At 42.2% G+C, this 16,765-nt stretch overlaps 1 protein-coding gene across 5 annotated transcripts in view; it reads left to right on the top strand.

Annotated features, from left to right (window-relative positions):
* HisT (Histamine transporter) overlaps positions 1–16,765 on the top strand; it is a 125,024-nt gene that overhangs the window by 52,731 nt on the left and 55,528 nt on the right. For all 5 annotated transcript variants that reach the window (XR_011715135.1, XM_071682136.1, XM_071682137.1 and 2 more), the window contains one exon: positions 15,591–15,815. Coding sequence is in view for 4 of the 5 variants with exons in the window: in XM_071682136.1 (XP_071538237.1) it covers positions 15,591–15,815 (225 nt within the window). In the remaining variant the exon portion in view is untranslated. The remainder of the gene's footprint in view (positions 1–15,590; positions 15,816–16,765) is intronic.

Here is a 16,765-nt window from a genome sequence, read left to right on the forward strand (position 1 = left end):
AAGATTGGCCGGAGAGGAAGCTAAATATGAGGTGGTAAAGTGAGGGAGGGAAGCCAAAAGAGAGGAGCTTAGAGATGAGACCCCCATGCCACACCCTGTCAAAAGCCTGAGGTATATCAAGGGCAGCTACAAATGACTCCCCCAAAGTCTTTCAGGGATGATGACCAGACATTAGTAAGACAGGAGAATGGATCACCAGTGGATCTCGCCTTACGGAAGCCATACTGGTGATCAGGGAGAAGACTGGGATTCAAAATGTTTAAGGATATGGGAGTTGAGGAGGGATTCAAAGACTTTGGGAATGGTAGACATAAGGTAAACTAGAATTGCACAGCTTCACTGGTCCAGGAAAGAAGGAGGTATGACGGCGATTAATGCTAGTGTTATGATGATGCATTGGCTGGGTATAACATACTTGATCTGCTATAACTAACCAGGTAGAGCTGCTTAAGTATGACTTGAGTAGGTATAGCTGGCTAGGTACGATAGAGGTGTTCATATATTGACTCTGCTAATTGCACACTTTTGATAAGTCAGGTGATATACTGCACTGGGTTGGTGTTTTAGGATATACTACACAAAGCTGGTATTAAAGGATACAGGATATGACAGTTATGATATACTCGGTTAGTATAACACAAAGCAGGGAAAGATAGTGTCTGCACGCGGTATGATCGTTGGGCATAGTAGTTTGACCTCTGACATGACCCATAATGGGTAGGTCAGACGACCCATCGAAGAATCTTATGGTCGTGTTGCGGGGTCGTTCACATGCAGGACACACACACTTCCTCAGGGCTGGAATGTCCACATTGATTTTGTTGTCAAGGTCAGAGGGCGGCCTCTCTTCTCAAGTTCACTCAGCTTTCTCAACCACATTAAGTTGGAAAACACACGCTTGATGTCATGGATGCCCATATTAGCATAATTGCCATAGTGGCAACAGCACGGTAGGTTTTCTTTAATGGCCATCGACTTAGTTAATTGCTGACTAAGCGAGTGATCGTAACACTCAGGGAAGGGAATTGTGGTTCCGGTGCATTACACAATACAGCTAGAGATTGGATGTGACCACATGCGGCCTCTGTTTGTTCCTGGTAGTACCTAGCTGACGCGGGAAACGGCGATCAAGTGTGTATATATATGATGACTACACTTGCCTGTGATGATAGTATGAAGGTGAAATCGCACTTCAGTAGAAGTTCATACAATTTTATTTAACATGTAATTTCTCTATATACACCCAGCTACCCAAGTCAACCCCCGCCACCTGACCCCCTTAATGAGTCTCCCTTACATCGGTTACGACCGAACAAAGCAAACAGTGCTTGGTCTAGATAGATTGGTGTTGGACGGCGGGAATCAAGTGTGACGTTGGGATTTAGATAACTTTACTAAGTACTGGCTACTGATGAGGTGGATTGTCTCCACGAAACATGTGCTACATGTACAGAAAATTACACGTTGAAATTGTATAAACTCCTATTGAAGGGTGATTTCACTTTCATTATATATATATATATATATATATATATATATATATATATATATATATATATATATATATATATATATATATTTTTTTTTTTTTTTTTTTTTTTTTTTTTTTTTAACTATTTGCCATTTCCCGCGTTAGCGAGGTAGCATTAAGAACAGAGGACTGGGCCTTTTTTGGAATATCCTCACCTGGCCCCCTCTGTTCCTTCTTTTGGAAAATTAAAAAAAAAAAAAACGAGAGGGGAGGATTTCCAGCCACCCGCTCCGTCCCCTTTTAGTCGCCTTCTACGACACGCAGGGAAGACGTGGGAAGTATTCTTAATCCCCTAACCCCAGGGATATATATATATCAACTGACTGTTATATTTCTCTCCTGTGTCTCCCCTGATGATGTGATTAATACACGAAAGTGCACTTGGGAACTTATCGTGTTTCATTTTCCCCGTGGACTCATAGGAATATATCATATTTTTTATCATACTTTGTCGCTGTCACCCGCGTTAGCGAGGTAGCGCAAGGAAACAGACGAAAGAATGTCCCAACCCACCCACATACACATGTGCATACATACACGTCCACACACGCACATATACATACCTATACATCTCAGCGTATACATACCTATACATCTCAACGTATGCATATATATACACGCACAGACATATACATATATACACATGTACATAATTCATGCTGTCTGCCCATATTCATTTCCGTCGCCACTCCGCCACACATGAAATGACAACCCCCTCCCCCCCCGCATGTGCGCGAGATAGCGCTAGGAAAAGACGACAAAGGCCACATTCGTTCAAACACAGTCTCTAGCTGTCATGTATAATGCACCGAAACCACAGCTCCCTTTCCACATCCAGGCCCCACAAAACTTTCCATGGTTTACCCCAGACGCTTCACATGCCCTGGTTCACTCCATTGACAGCACGTCGACCCCGGTATACCACATCGTTCCAATTCACTCTATTCCTTGCACGCCTTTCACCCTCCTGCATGTTCAGGCCTCGATCACTCAAAATCTTTTTCACTCCATCTTTCAACTCCAATTTGGTCTCCCACTTCTCGTTCCCTCCACCTCTGACACGTATATCCTCTTTGTCAATCTTTTCTCACTTATTCTCTCCATGTGACCAAACCATTTCAAAACACCCTCTTCTGCTCTCTCAGCCACACTCTTTTTATTACCACACATCTCTCTTACCCTTTCATTACTTACTCGATCAAACCACCTCACACTACATATTGTCCTCAAACATCTCATTTCCAGCACATCCACCCTCCTTCGCACAAATCTGTATATAGCCCACGCCTGGCAACCATACAACATTGTTGGAACCACTATTCCTTCAAACATCAAACATACCCATTTTTGCTTTCCAAGAGAACGTTCTCGACTTCCACACATTTTTCAACGCTCCCAGAACTCTCGCCCACTGCCCTACCCTATGACTCACTTCCGCTGCCAAATCCACTCCCAGATCTCTAAAACACTTCACTTCCTCCAGTTTTTCTCCATTCAAACTTACCTCCCAATTGACTTGTCCCTCAACCCTACTGTACCTAATAACCATGCTCTTATTCACATTTACTCTCAACTTTCTTCTTTCACACACTTTACCAAACTCAGTCACCAGCTTCTGCAGTTTCTCACATGAATCAGCCACCAGCGCTGTATCATCAGCAAACAACAACTGACTCACTTCCCAAGCTCTCTCATTCACAACAGACTGCATACTTGCCTCTCTTTCCAAAACTCTTGCATTCACCTCCCTAACAACTCCATCCATAGACAAATTAAACAACCATGGAGACATCACGCAACCCTGCCGCAAACCAACATTCACTGAGAATCAATCACTTTCCTCTCTTCCTACTCGTACACATGCCTTACATCCTTGGTAAAAACTTTTCACTGCTTCTAACAACTGGCCTCCCACACAATATGTTCTTAATACCTTTCACAGAGCATTTCTATCAACTCTATCATTTGCCTTCTCTAGATCCATGAATGCTACATACAGATTCATTTGCTATTCTAAGTATTTCTCACATACATTCTTCAAAGCAAACACCTGATCCACACATCCTCTACCACTTCTGAAACCACACTGCTCTTCCCCAATCTGATGCTCTGTACATGCCTTCACCCTCTCAATCAATACCCTCCCATATAACCCTCCCTTATAATTTCCCTGTAATACTCAACAAACTTATACCTCTGTGATTCGAGCACTCACTTTTATCCCCTTTGCCTTTGTACAATGGCGCTGTGCAAGCATTCCGCCAATCCTCAGGCACCTCACCATGAGTCATACATACATTAAATGACCTTACCAACTAGTCAAATATACAGTCATCCCCATTTGTGATAAATTCCACTGCAATACCATCCAAACCCGCTGCCTTGCCGGCTTTCATCTTCCGCAAAGCTTTTACTACCTCTTCTCTGTTTATCAAATCATTTTCCCTAACCCTCTCACTTTGCACACCACCTCGATCAAAACACCGTACATCTGCCATTCTATCATCAAACACATTCAACAAACCTTCAAAATACTAACTGCATCTTCTCACATCACCATTACTTGTTGTCACCTTCCCATTGAATACATCATATTTAGTTAATAATCTTATGTTCTTTAATTTTCTCAGTATTATTCTATCATGAGGTGGATGCTCAAACACCAGTTGTTCAGAGTTATCCATTTTATTTCAGTCAAGCTTTTACCTTAACAGAGGCATCATTGGGAATCTACGAAAAGAGAATAACTGCGTCACAAAACTTGGAAATTATATGTAAAACGCAAACAGGATATAGATAAGAGACATACGAGAAAAAACACAGTACACAGCTCAGAATGTAAGGAAAAACACTACGAGCGAAACAAATGAACAAAATCATGAAGGGTAGTATGAGTTACAATATAAATACAAAATATGGAAACAGAAATATAGGAAAACTTACAGTTGAGGAAACAACGAAGAACAATATTAAACGAGGTAGCAATATGGGCAACCCATCCCTAAATACACTAAGTGAGGCCAAGCGAGATCGTTATTGAGGTCAGGTTGGACCCATCTGATTCTCTCTAACCTTCTTAACCCAGGACCAGGTTGGTCAGTGCCGCGTTCCTCCTGTCCAGAAATGGCGGACTCGGTAGCTTGTGGCGGGTCAGTGGCGTATCCCATCTGTCCTAATACGACATTAGGTCTACGTCCTATTGGCGGGCCATCAAAGAGCTGTATGGCGGTGGTTATATTTATCTGGATGTTGATGACTGGTGCTTTCACTCTAATGTGAATGGCTCCTCATATCTGTAGTTTCCTCCGATCACTGCAACTAGTAATGCTTTTGGCGTTATTCATTGTAATCTCCCTCGTTAGTTTCGTTCCATGCTTTTATTCATGATGTTATTAGATTCCACCTTCTTGTAAGATGAGCGAGAGGCGGCGGCTCAGGGTGTAGGTTGTATGTCCAATGTAGTTTATGTGGTGGAGCTGACAGTTCCCAATATTGCATTGGTACTCATGTACCACATCGGTGCGATTCAGACTTCCAGTGCGACCTACCATATTATAGTTCATAACGCGCGAACATGTTTTCTGATTGTTGTAGTATATTATCAGACTGATATCCTTGTCTTCATCAATCGCTTTGCAGTTCCTGGCCCCAGTATCTCGCACGACCTTCTCGTCCTTTCCATATGCCGTAAATGTGTTCCTGTAGTAAACGTTAATGCTGTCACGTTGAGGTGGTCTGTTTGCCACGAGATGTTGTTCTAGCATGTTGTTCACAATGGCATCAAGTTCAGTATTTGAGTAACCATTGTTTATTCTCAGTTGTCGGACACGTCGAAGTTCTTGGTGTAGAAGTTGCCAGGTTGTACACACCTTGATCACTCTCCTTACGTGTGCACGAATGACGCTCCTCTTGTAATTTTCATTACATTCACATATTCCATTCATACGTTTACCTTGGTTGGTGGACTTTCTGTAAGCATCGGTGACGGAAGATCCTGTTGTGGCACTCACTATTACAGAATATTTATGCTGTTGAATACTCTCCTGTAAAGATTTACCCGTTTGGCGAATATCTCATTACAGACTGTATATTTGGAACAGTAGACACCCTCAGATGTGTGCAGCACGTCTAGGCCAGACATGTGTACTCATACGTCAGACCGGTTGTGGGTCGATGGTACAGACGGGATGAACGTGTGATAAGCCGTGATTTCAGATGATCAGTACACAATTGTACTTAGATAACTCAGCGATAAAGTAAAACTGGGCATTTGGTAATTACCAAGTCACACTGAGTGCATTTTATGAGCTTTAGGTGATGAAGACGAAATGTAAAAAAATGGTAATTGTAGACAAATGGTTAAGACAGTTATCGAGTCACCTTCAGTACCACGACTTATCCCAAGAGTTCGACGACTCATCCTTCTAAGTACGACGACGTGACCCCTTGAGTACAATAACAACCCTTCATTACGAGAGATTAACCCTTTCAGGAGTGTGACAGCGTGAGCAGCACAAGTTAACTCCTTTTGTACGATCATCTAACTCCTTAAGTACAACCATTTATCCCTTGGGTATGATAACTGGCCTGGAGTACGATATCTAAGATCACCATACTGTCGGTACTGGGGGGGTGCGGGGGCGGGCTAGAGCGGCGGTTGTGACGACACTGATCAATAACGACTCCCGGGACCCCTCCATCACCCTCTCCCCTCCAACCCCACCACACAAGCCCGAAGGCTTTGCCAGGACAAACAAGGCCATGTTTGCATATAATGATTAATTTATCATTAACCCTGCTTCATTTTGAGTGGCCTAATTAACTTATTTTGATAAGGAGTTACCTCCGGCGCCTTTTTTTCTTCATACAGAAGTTGATCAAACGTAACTAAGTCATGAGCCAGACTGGCATCACTATCATAATGTCGCCAGCACCTCTGTTATCGTCTTCAAATGATCTGCATCAGCACTATCTTCCATCCTCATTATCACACTAGGCAAACCACTCACCACTACCACCATTACAGAAACTCTGGCGTCACCATCACCAGATTGATCATGTCATCATGATCATTATAGTGACAGCATTATCAATACAAGTCACAGCTGTACGTTACGACCTTTGGGTATAATGGCCTAGTCTTTAACTTGAGTCATATGGTGAAGGGCTAGGCCACCACAGCCAGGGGTCGTATTGTCGTACTCCTGAGGTGGAATGAACGGGAGAGCAACGCGTCGTGGTAATAAGTAGTGGGTCAAGGCTCCTTTGGTCGGACAGCTTTAAGCTTTACCTGTCGTGTGTGTAGTGGTTGTGTTATATCCTGCCTGAGCAGCTACTGTACATATGGAGGGTACGTAACGTGTCAACCCCGTGTTGTGTAGTGGCGTGTGAGTTGTGAGGCAGGTATTGTATATGAGGCTGGCGGACGTGCTGCACGTGTCGCAGTCCCTGCCTCACGCCACCTTACTCAGCTATACCGAGAGAGAGAGAGAGCATAATTAAGTGAACATCGTGGCTTTGTGGTTTTCAAGGCCATTAAAGATAGTCTTCAGTGAGCCTTTCAAAACACACACACACACACACACACACACACACACACACACACACACACACACACACATATATAAATATATATATATATATATATATATATATATATATATATATATATATATATATATATATATATATATATATATATATTCCTGTGAGTCTACAGGGAAAATGAGACACGATAAGTTCCCAAGTGCACTTTCGTGTAATAATCACATCATCAGGGGAGACAAGAGAGAAATATAACACTCACTTGATATACAACGGAGAGACGTAGCTAGGACGCCATTTGGTAAACATGCGCGAGTGTCCAAGACAGACAACGAGCTTGTCATAAACTTATGATTTTACAAATTCAATCAACAATAAAGTTATCTGATTTGCATAGACCATCACTAATATTATTATAATTCTTTCTGTATTTAATAATAGAAGATTCAATGGTACTTCTCGTGGTAATAGAGTTAGAATTGATACTTACCTCCCAATTGACTTGTCCCTCATCCCTACTGTACCTAATAACCTTGCTCTTATTCACATCTACTCTAAGCTTTCTTCTTTCACACACTTTACCAGCTTCTGCAGTTTCTCACCCGAATCAGCCACTAGCGCTGTATCATCAGCAAACAACAACTGACTCGCTTCCCAAGCTCTCTCATCCATAACAGACTGCATACTTGCCCCTCTCTCCAAAACTCTTGCATTCACCTCCTTAACAACCCCATCCATAAACAAATTAAACAACCATGGATATATATATATATATATATATATATATATATATATATATATATATATATATATATATATATATATATATATTGCAAGAGATCACAGTGGTGCGCGTGATCTAGTATATGCATAAAATCACAGAAGAATGAAACACGATAAGTTCCCAAGTGTAATGATCGTGTGATAATCACATCTTCAGGGAATACAAAAATGAGGCTGAAGACGTAGAACAGTCAGTTGATATACAAGGAAGAGACGTAGCTAAGACGCCATTAGGGAACAAGCGTTACGGGATGGTGGTGGTCGGGTCCGGTATCGTGCCTTTCATAAAATTTTTATTATGTTGACAGGAAAGGGAACTGTTTACAAATTTTGGCTTCGACAAAGCTATCAAGTTTATGTAGAACTTTGCTAATATTGATGTTATGATTCTTTGTGTATTTGATTATAGAAGATTCAATGATATTTCTCGTGGTAATGGAAGTACGGTTAATAATTGAGTTAGCGTTACAACGGTCAATCAGTCAGTACAATGTTCATAATTTTTAACATGATTTGATAAACATTTGATTTTTGTCCTGTTCTTATACTATATTTAAGTTGCTTAACTCTAACATAAAGATCCTTACCAGTCTTCCCAAGATAAAACATATTACAGTTTTTACAGGGGACTCTGTAAGCACAGCCCGCAGAATATTTTTTTTTTTCTTATTAAGATATTGTTTGTAGTATTATTTTTCCTGAAGGCTACCTTTACATTAAAGGATTTTAGCAACCTAGGATGTAATGTAAAATTATCACTAGAAGGGAGAACTAAAAGATTCATGGTATCAAGGGGAGGTTTGAGTTTAACTCTGTCAATGAAAAATCTAGGATACTTTAACATGGATCCAATAGGATATATCTTCAAACTCATCATCTATAAATTCCGGGCTGCATATACGTAATGACCTAAAAAACATAGACTGGAATTATGATGATTTAACTCTCATGTTAAGCTGAGTAATATGATATATGAGCAAACCTAGTGGGTTTCTGTATATGCTAAACTTAAACATGTTTCTATCCTTATAGATTATGCTGTCTGAAAATGCTTACATGATTATTTTCCATTTCCGGAGTAAAGTTGACAGAAGGTACTAAATTGTTAAGTGAAGGGAGTAATGTTTGTATATTCTTGTTTGTTAGCCAAACTGAGAGAATATCATCTACATACCTAAACCAAATTGCCTTTGAGGGTAAGATATCCCTCAATAATTGTGTTTCAAAGAAGTCCATGTAGATTATTTGATACTGGTGAAAGAAGGTTACCCATCGCCATAACATATTTCTAAGCATAATATTCTCCCTTAAGTTGAAGTGGACAGTATTTTATAAAAGAAAAAAATATCGATTCACTAAACAGAATTTGAAACAGGAATAATCTGACTGAGGATGCACGAGGACTGGTTAAGGGTGGGCTGCAGTGCATGTGTCTGATGTATACCCCCGTTGTGATGGTTAAGGGTGGGCTGCAGTGGATGTGTCTGATGTATGCCCCCGTTGTCATGGTTAAGGGTGGGCTGCAGTGGATGTGTCTGATGTATGCTCCCGTTGTGATGGTTAAGGGTGGGCTGCAGTGGATGTGTCTGATGTATGCCCCCGTTGTGATGGTTAAGGGTGGGCTGAAGTGGATGTGTCTGATGTATGCTCCCGTTGTGAATTGTGACGTTGCTCTCACTTGACGAGTCAATTTGTTGGCAAAGTGGAAACGTAAGCACTGACATGTTTGTGGAAGTCCACCTTTGACTTGGGTATTCGTTGAGCCATGTGTTGCAGTAAATTGAGAGGGTCTGCGATATGCTTACACGCAATCCACTTTCTCAAATTGAGAACGGGGTTGATGATGGTAAATAAATATAGATTGTTCAAATAACTGTAAAGTGATTTCCGAGGATCAAGTAAAACCTTTCCGTCCCCTTTCCGTGGGCACCTTGCGCGCTTGACAACCTTTTCTCCTTGCATTTGTTTTACTTGTACCACACTCAGGAAACGCTAATGATAGGATGCCCGTTAGAATTTTGCTTATTTGATTTAATTTCACGTAGTTGCTTTGTGTTTATAATTAATCTGACAGTCTTGGTCATCGTACAATGTGAAGGTAGCCCGGTCTCTGTACAATACTGAAGTACTAATCAGACAGCAGGAATTTAGTGTTCTTCAGCAAGGGTTAGAACATGAGGTATAATGATATTATTGATTTGGTTAGTGGAGTTAAACCTTCAAGAGAAAAGCAAGACATGATTAATGATGCGTACAGAGTGAGTGTGGCCATCATGATGGTAAGGGAGGAAGCAGCGTGTTGTGGGGTGGGTGGATGAGAATTAGGCTCAAGCCGCCATCATCCGACCCTGGGCGGCCCACCTCTACTTACGTGGCTTCCTCATTAAATCACTTACTGAGGATTGTGTTACGTCAGCCTCTCACAGCACAGCAGGACTCCTTATTCCTATCTTTGCATTTTTTTTGTGTGTGTTGTGTGATGACTGCATAGCAAACGACCGTGCCTGCTTGTGTAAGCACAAGTGAGCCTTCTAATACTGGAAGTTGTTTACTACAGAGGCACGCAAGCATTTTGAAACAAAATTACATTCATTGTATAATGGCTTATTTCTTGACGCACCAGGCATTCATTTTTTCTTTAGTTATTTCAGCCGATTATGATGTGAGATGAGACCAGTAGACCAATGACTTTCTTTTAATGTAAGGAAGGGAGGTTTTCTGATATGGTAAGGAAGGGAGGCTTTCTGATATGGTAAGGAAGGGAGGCTTTCTGTTATGGTAAGGAAGGGAGGCTTTCTATTATAGAAAGGAAGAGTGGCTTTCACTTATGGTGCGAAGGTGGTCTTCTGTTATGGTGAGAAAAGGTGGCTTTTTGTTATGGTTATAATGGCTGGCGTACCGTTTAGGTAAGGAAGGGGGGGGGGGGGGGCGGCTTCTCTTATGGTGAGGAAGGTGGCTGTCTGTTAAGGTAAGGGGTGGCTGTCTGTTATGGTAATGAAGGATGGCTTTCTGTTGTGGTATGGGAGGGTAGTTTTCGTATAGTAGAGAAGGATGCTCGTTATGGTCCACCGGTCCACCCACTCACTACATTCACCACACTCCACGCACCGCAGTCATTTCTCTCCACGCCCTAAACTCGTTACTGCATGCACCACTTTCTCCATACAATAATTCATCAAGTTTCAATGCGCTGAATTCATTACTCCCAACACACTGCATTCATCCCTTTCTCTGTGCACTGCATTCATCACTCCATGCACTTCATTTATCACTACCTACTCTTCTTCATTAATCACTTCCTCCCATGTTCTGCCTTTATCTTTTTACATGTAATGTATTTATCATTTCATTACACCTATCGCGATCTACATCTACCGCATTCATTAGATTCTCCACTTTATCCACGAACTGCATTCATCTTTTTCACGAATTGCATTCGTTACAACATTCACTGCATTAATCGCTCCACGCTCTTCATTCACGAGTGAGTGGCGTAAGTCTCAATAGGCAGCGTGACCCTGCTTGGTGGTCGGTCATGAGGCAAGTAGGTAACTCTTGACCCGACCCGTTGCCACCATGATGGTTATCCTCGTGTTTATGCTGGGAACTGGTGGTCATGGTAGTGTTGCTTCATCACCTTACTCCCCACCCACCAACCTGACTCCCTTTCCTTATGGTGTCCTGGGAAACTTAGCTGGCAACCTCCCACTCTCTGACAGAGGCTGTACATCTGGCCACTGCTGTACCACCTGCCTTTTATACGTCATGACATACTGAGTCGCTTGTTTCCCCACTCACTCACATCAGTGATTATAGACTATCTAGAGTGAACAGCTGATTAATATACCGCTATCATGGAGTATGATAAGGCCGGTTGATCTTTCGTAGACCTTTACTGAACATTGCCATGCACGCTTTTATTTGCGACAATAAGCTTCTCCTTTGACGTATATATGATTTACTGTCTCAAGAAAACATCCTTAACCTTCTCTTCTCTATCACTTCCTGACAGATATTGAAATGATATTTGACAAACATTTTCCTTAGATCCCCTATTATATCGGGTTTAACCATCATGATCATGATGAAATGGTGAAACAGGCACATCTGAAGCCAGACAGATCTCGTCCACGGTATAACAAATATTGTTATGGTAAGTCTGTACTAATTTGTAAATTAACTCTGTTGCGAGATGCTGGGAGAGTAGTTAGCTGAAGCAACAATTATTATGATAGGTACTGTATCACCAAATAATCTTATGATAATACAAGACCAGAACTAGCAGTAGTCGGGATTAGAATATATATATATATATATATATATATATATATATATATATTGGAGGGTATTAAGAATATATGGTGTGGGAGGCAAGTTGTTAGAAGCAGTGAAAAGTTTGTATCGAGGTAGTAAGGCATGTGTACGTGTAGGAAGAGAGGAAAGTGATTGGTTCTCAGTGAATGTAGGTTTGCGGCAGGGGTTTGTGATGTCTCCATGGTTGTTTAATTTGTTTATGGATGGGGTTGTTAGGGAGGTGAATGCAAGAGTTTTGGAAAGAGGGGCAAGTATGAAGTCTGTTGGGGATGAGAGAGCTTGGGAAGTGAGTCAGTTGTTGTTCGCTGATGATACAGCGCTGGTGGCTGACTCATGTGAGAAACTGCAGAAGCTGGTGACTGAGTTTGGTAAAGTGTGTGAAAGAAGAAAGTTAAGAGTAAATGTGAATAAGAGCAAGGTAATTAGGTACAGTAGGGTTGAGGGTCAAGTCAATTGGGAGGTAAGTTTGAATGGAGAAAAACTGGAGGAAGTAAAGTGTTTTAGATATCTGGGAGTGGATCTGGCAGCGGATGGAACCATGGAAGCGGAAGTGGATCATAGGGTGGGGGAGGGGGGCGAAAATCCTGGGAGCCTTGAAGAATGTGTGGAAGTCGAGAACATTATCTCGGAAAGCAAAAATGGGTATGTTTGAAGGAATAGTGGTTCCAACAATGTTGTATGGTTGCGAGGCGTGGGCTATGGATAGAGTTGTGCGCAGGAGGGTGGATGTGCTGGAAATGAGATGTTTGAGGACAATGTGTGGTGTGAGGTGGTTTGATCGAGTAAGTAACGTAAGGGGAAGAGAGATGTGTGGAAATAAAAAGAGCGTGGTTGAGAGAGCAGAAGAGGGTGTTTTGAAATGGTTTGGGCACATGGAGAGAATGAGTGAGGAAAGATTGACCAAGAGGATATATGTGTCGGAGGTGGAGGGAACGAGAAGTGGGAGACCAAATTGGAGGTGGAAAGATGGAGTGAAAAAGATTTTGTGTGATCGGGGCCTGAACATGCAGGAGGGTGAAAGGAGCCTTGGCAAGGAATAGAGTGAATTGGATCGATGTGGTATACCGGGGTTGACGTGCTGTCAGTGGATTGAATCAGGGCATGTGAAGCGTCTGGGGTAAACCATGGAAAGCTGTGTAGGTATGTATATTTGCGTGTGTGGACGTATGTATATACATGTGTATTGGGGTGGGTTGGGCCATTTCTTTCGTCTGTTTCCTTGCGCTACCTCGCAGACGCGGGAGACAGCGACAAAAAAAAAAAAAAATATATATATATATATATATATATATATATATATATATATATATATATATATATATATATATATATATATATATTGGAAAGGATCACAATTTTGCGCGTGATCAAGATATTCCTATGAGTCCACGGGGAGAATGAAACACGAAAAGTTCCCAAGTGCACCTTCGTGTAATAATCACATCATCAGGGGAGACACAAGAGAGAAACATATTTACCAGATGGCGTCCTAGCTTCGTCTCTTCGATGTATATCAACTGACTGTTATATTTCTCTCTTGTGTCTCCCCTGATGAGGTGATTATTACACGAAAGCGCACTTGGGAACTTTTCGTGTTTCATTTTCCCCGTGGACTCATAGGGATATATATATATATATATATATATATATATATATATATATATATATATATATATATATATATATATATATATATATATATATTTATAAGCTGTGTGATATAACATATAACTGCATATTACAACAAATATGATAGAATCCATTTGCATGTCTGACTTCAGTCCTCCTACTCTGTCGTTTTATGAACTTTGTAAATACTTCATTGATGTGGACATACTTGAGGATGTTCTACTCCTGTACTCAGGGTCTACATTCCTTTGATCTCCACTTTATGCAAAAAACAGATACCTTTGTCCTGGATCACTTTTGTGGTCAATCATTCCCATATACTCCCATGTACTTCTTCACTTTCCATATACAAAAATGCTAATACAACGCTTTTGAATTAACTTAGTGCTCTTCTCTGTATATGAATATACACTGCGCATGTGCAAGTATTGAATATATGTAGGTATCACTTCTTCCCTGTAACTTGTCCATGTACTTCTATATTGTCCATCCACATACTTATCCATATACTGAATTGATTGGGTATCAATTCACCCATGGGTATCACTCTGCTGTCCATATATCTGGCAAATGATCTAGTAAGTAATTGTGTGTCTTTATATTGATTACAAAGAGCCTCCAGCCCATACCTGAGACTGAATTCATCTATGACTCTATTAGGGTGTAGTGTAGATTGTGTAGAGGTTCAAGGCTGGTGGTAGGTAGGGGCAAGTATAGTGTTTAGTGGTTCAAGGCTAGGGTTAGGTGGGGCAAGTATAGAGTGTGAAGTGGTTCAAGGTTGGTGGTAGGCGGGGATAAGTATAGTGTGTACAATATTGGTTCAGGTTTGGTGGGGATGATGATAGTGTGTACAATATTTCGACATAGGAGGATGACAGCCACAAGCCCATTATGTGTTCCCTAACCATCACCTTTTCCACTTCACTCTACCCTCCCTCCCCCTCCTCCCTTCTGCCCTTTCCCCTTCACTCTACCCTCCCTCCCCTCATCCTGTACACGGGCTGCAGCCTGAGTGGTTGCAGGAAGTAACCAATTGGTCAACGCTAGACAGTCTCAACTGCCCTGGGAGCCAGGCTACCATGAGTCGGCTACCTTGGTAGCCAGGTTGCTAAGGTTATCTGTACTAGGTGACAAGTTGCCTGGGTCATCTGCCCTGTGTATCAGGCTACTTTGGTCAACTGCCTGTGAGCCAGACTGCCTAGGGTCGGCTGTCTTGGTAGCCATGCTGCTTTGGCTAACTGCCCTAGGTGACAGGCTGCATGGGTCAGCTGCCCTTAGAGCCAGACTACCCTGGGTCAATTCCCTTGTTAACCAGGCTTCTTGGGTGAGCAGTAAGTGGTAAGCAGCCACTGACTAGGGAATTATTATTATCTAGGTACTAGGAGGGTTAGTTGAAGTAGCACAGTGAGCCACCTTTTCATTGGCTGTTACATTTCCATCCTTGATCTAGGTCGCTGTCACCTACACATGAGTTGCTGGTATTCACTTCTCATACACACACCTCCAGTCTCACATGTGACACTTTACAATATGTATGTAACTCAAACGATATGTTTTTCCTGCTTCTACATGTTCCTGCAAAGGACTTTGTGCTAACCCCCCCCCCTTTTTTTTATGCTCTCTCTCTCTCTCTCTCTCTCTCTCTCTCTCTCTCTCTCTCTCTCTCTCTCTCTCTCTCTCTCTCTCTCTCTCTCTCTCTCTCTCTCTCTCTCTCTCATTTCCTGGACACTGTACAGTGTTGTGCTGTATAGTGTTGCTGCATAGTCTGTAGTGTATGGCTATTCTGCAGGGTCTGAGGAAGGCAGTGCTGATTGGGTCCTGTGGCACCATGATTGGCTCCTGGATCAAAGTGGGATCTGTGGCACAAGACAGATTCTGGCTTACCTTCCTTGGCCAGTGCACCACAGCCGTCTCACAGATCTTCATCCTGGGCATCCCGCCAAGGCTTGCAGCTGTCTGGTTTGGCCCCACCCAGGTCTCCACTGCCTGTGCCATTGGAGTCTTCGGAAACCAGGTTAGTTGTATCGATATCAGGATTTCTAGGACAAGTATAATATGTATTATTATATTTAGTTACTGTCTTCCACATTAGCGAGGTACCGCCAGGAAACAGACGAAAGAATGGCCCAACCCACCCACGTACACATGGATATACATACACGTCCACACATGCACATAGGCATGGGCTATAGATAAGGTTGTGTGGAGGAGGGTGGATGTGTTGTAAATGAGATGTTTGAGGACAATATGTGGTGTGAGGTGGTTTGATTAAGTAATGAAAGGGCAAGAGGTGTGTGGTAATAAAAAGAGTGTGGTTGACAGAGCAGAAGAGGGTGTATTGAAAAGGTTTGATCATGTGGAGAGAATGAGTGAGGAAAGATTGACCAAGAGTATATATGTGTCAGAGGTGGAGGGAACAAGGAGTGGGAGACCAAATTGGAGGTGGAAGGATGGAGTGAAAAAGATTTTGAGCGATCGGGGCCTGATCATACAGGAGGGTGAAAGATGTGTAAGGAATAGAGTGAATTGGAATGATGTGATATACTGGGGTCGACGTGCTGTCAATCGATTGAACCAGGGCATGTGAAGCGTCTGGGGTAAACCATGGAAAGTTTTGTGGGGCCTGTATGTGGAAAGGGAGCTGTGGTTTCGGTGCATTACGCATGACAGCTAGAGACTGAGTGTGTGAACGACTGTGGCCTTTGCTGCCTTTTCCTAGCGTTGCCTCGCATGTGCATTGGGGAAGGTGGTGCCATTTCTTGTTTGGTGGGGTGGCGATGGGAGTGGATGAAGGAAGCAAGTATGAATTATGTACATGTGTGTATATATATATATCTTTTTTCTTTCTTTTAAACTATTCGCCATTTCCCGCGTTAGCGAGGTAGCGTTAGGAACAGAGGACTGGGCCTTTTTTGGAATATCCTCACCTGGCCCCCTCTGTTCCTTCTTTTAGAAAATTAAAAA

Source organism: Panulirus ornatus, chromosome 34, assembly GCF_036320965.1.
Source record: "Panulirus ornatus isolate Po-2019 chromosome 34, ASM3632096v1, whole genome shotgun sequence".
Taxonomy (NCBI): Eukaryota; Metazoa; Arthropoda; class Malacostraca; order Decapoda; family Palinuridae; genus Panulirus; species Panulirus ornatus.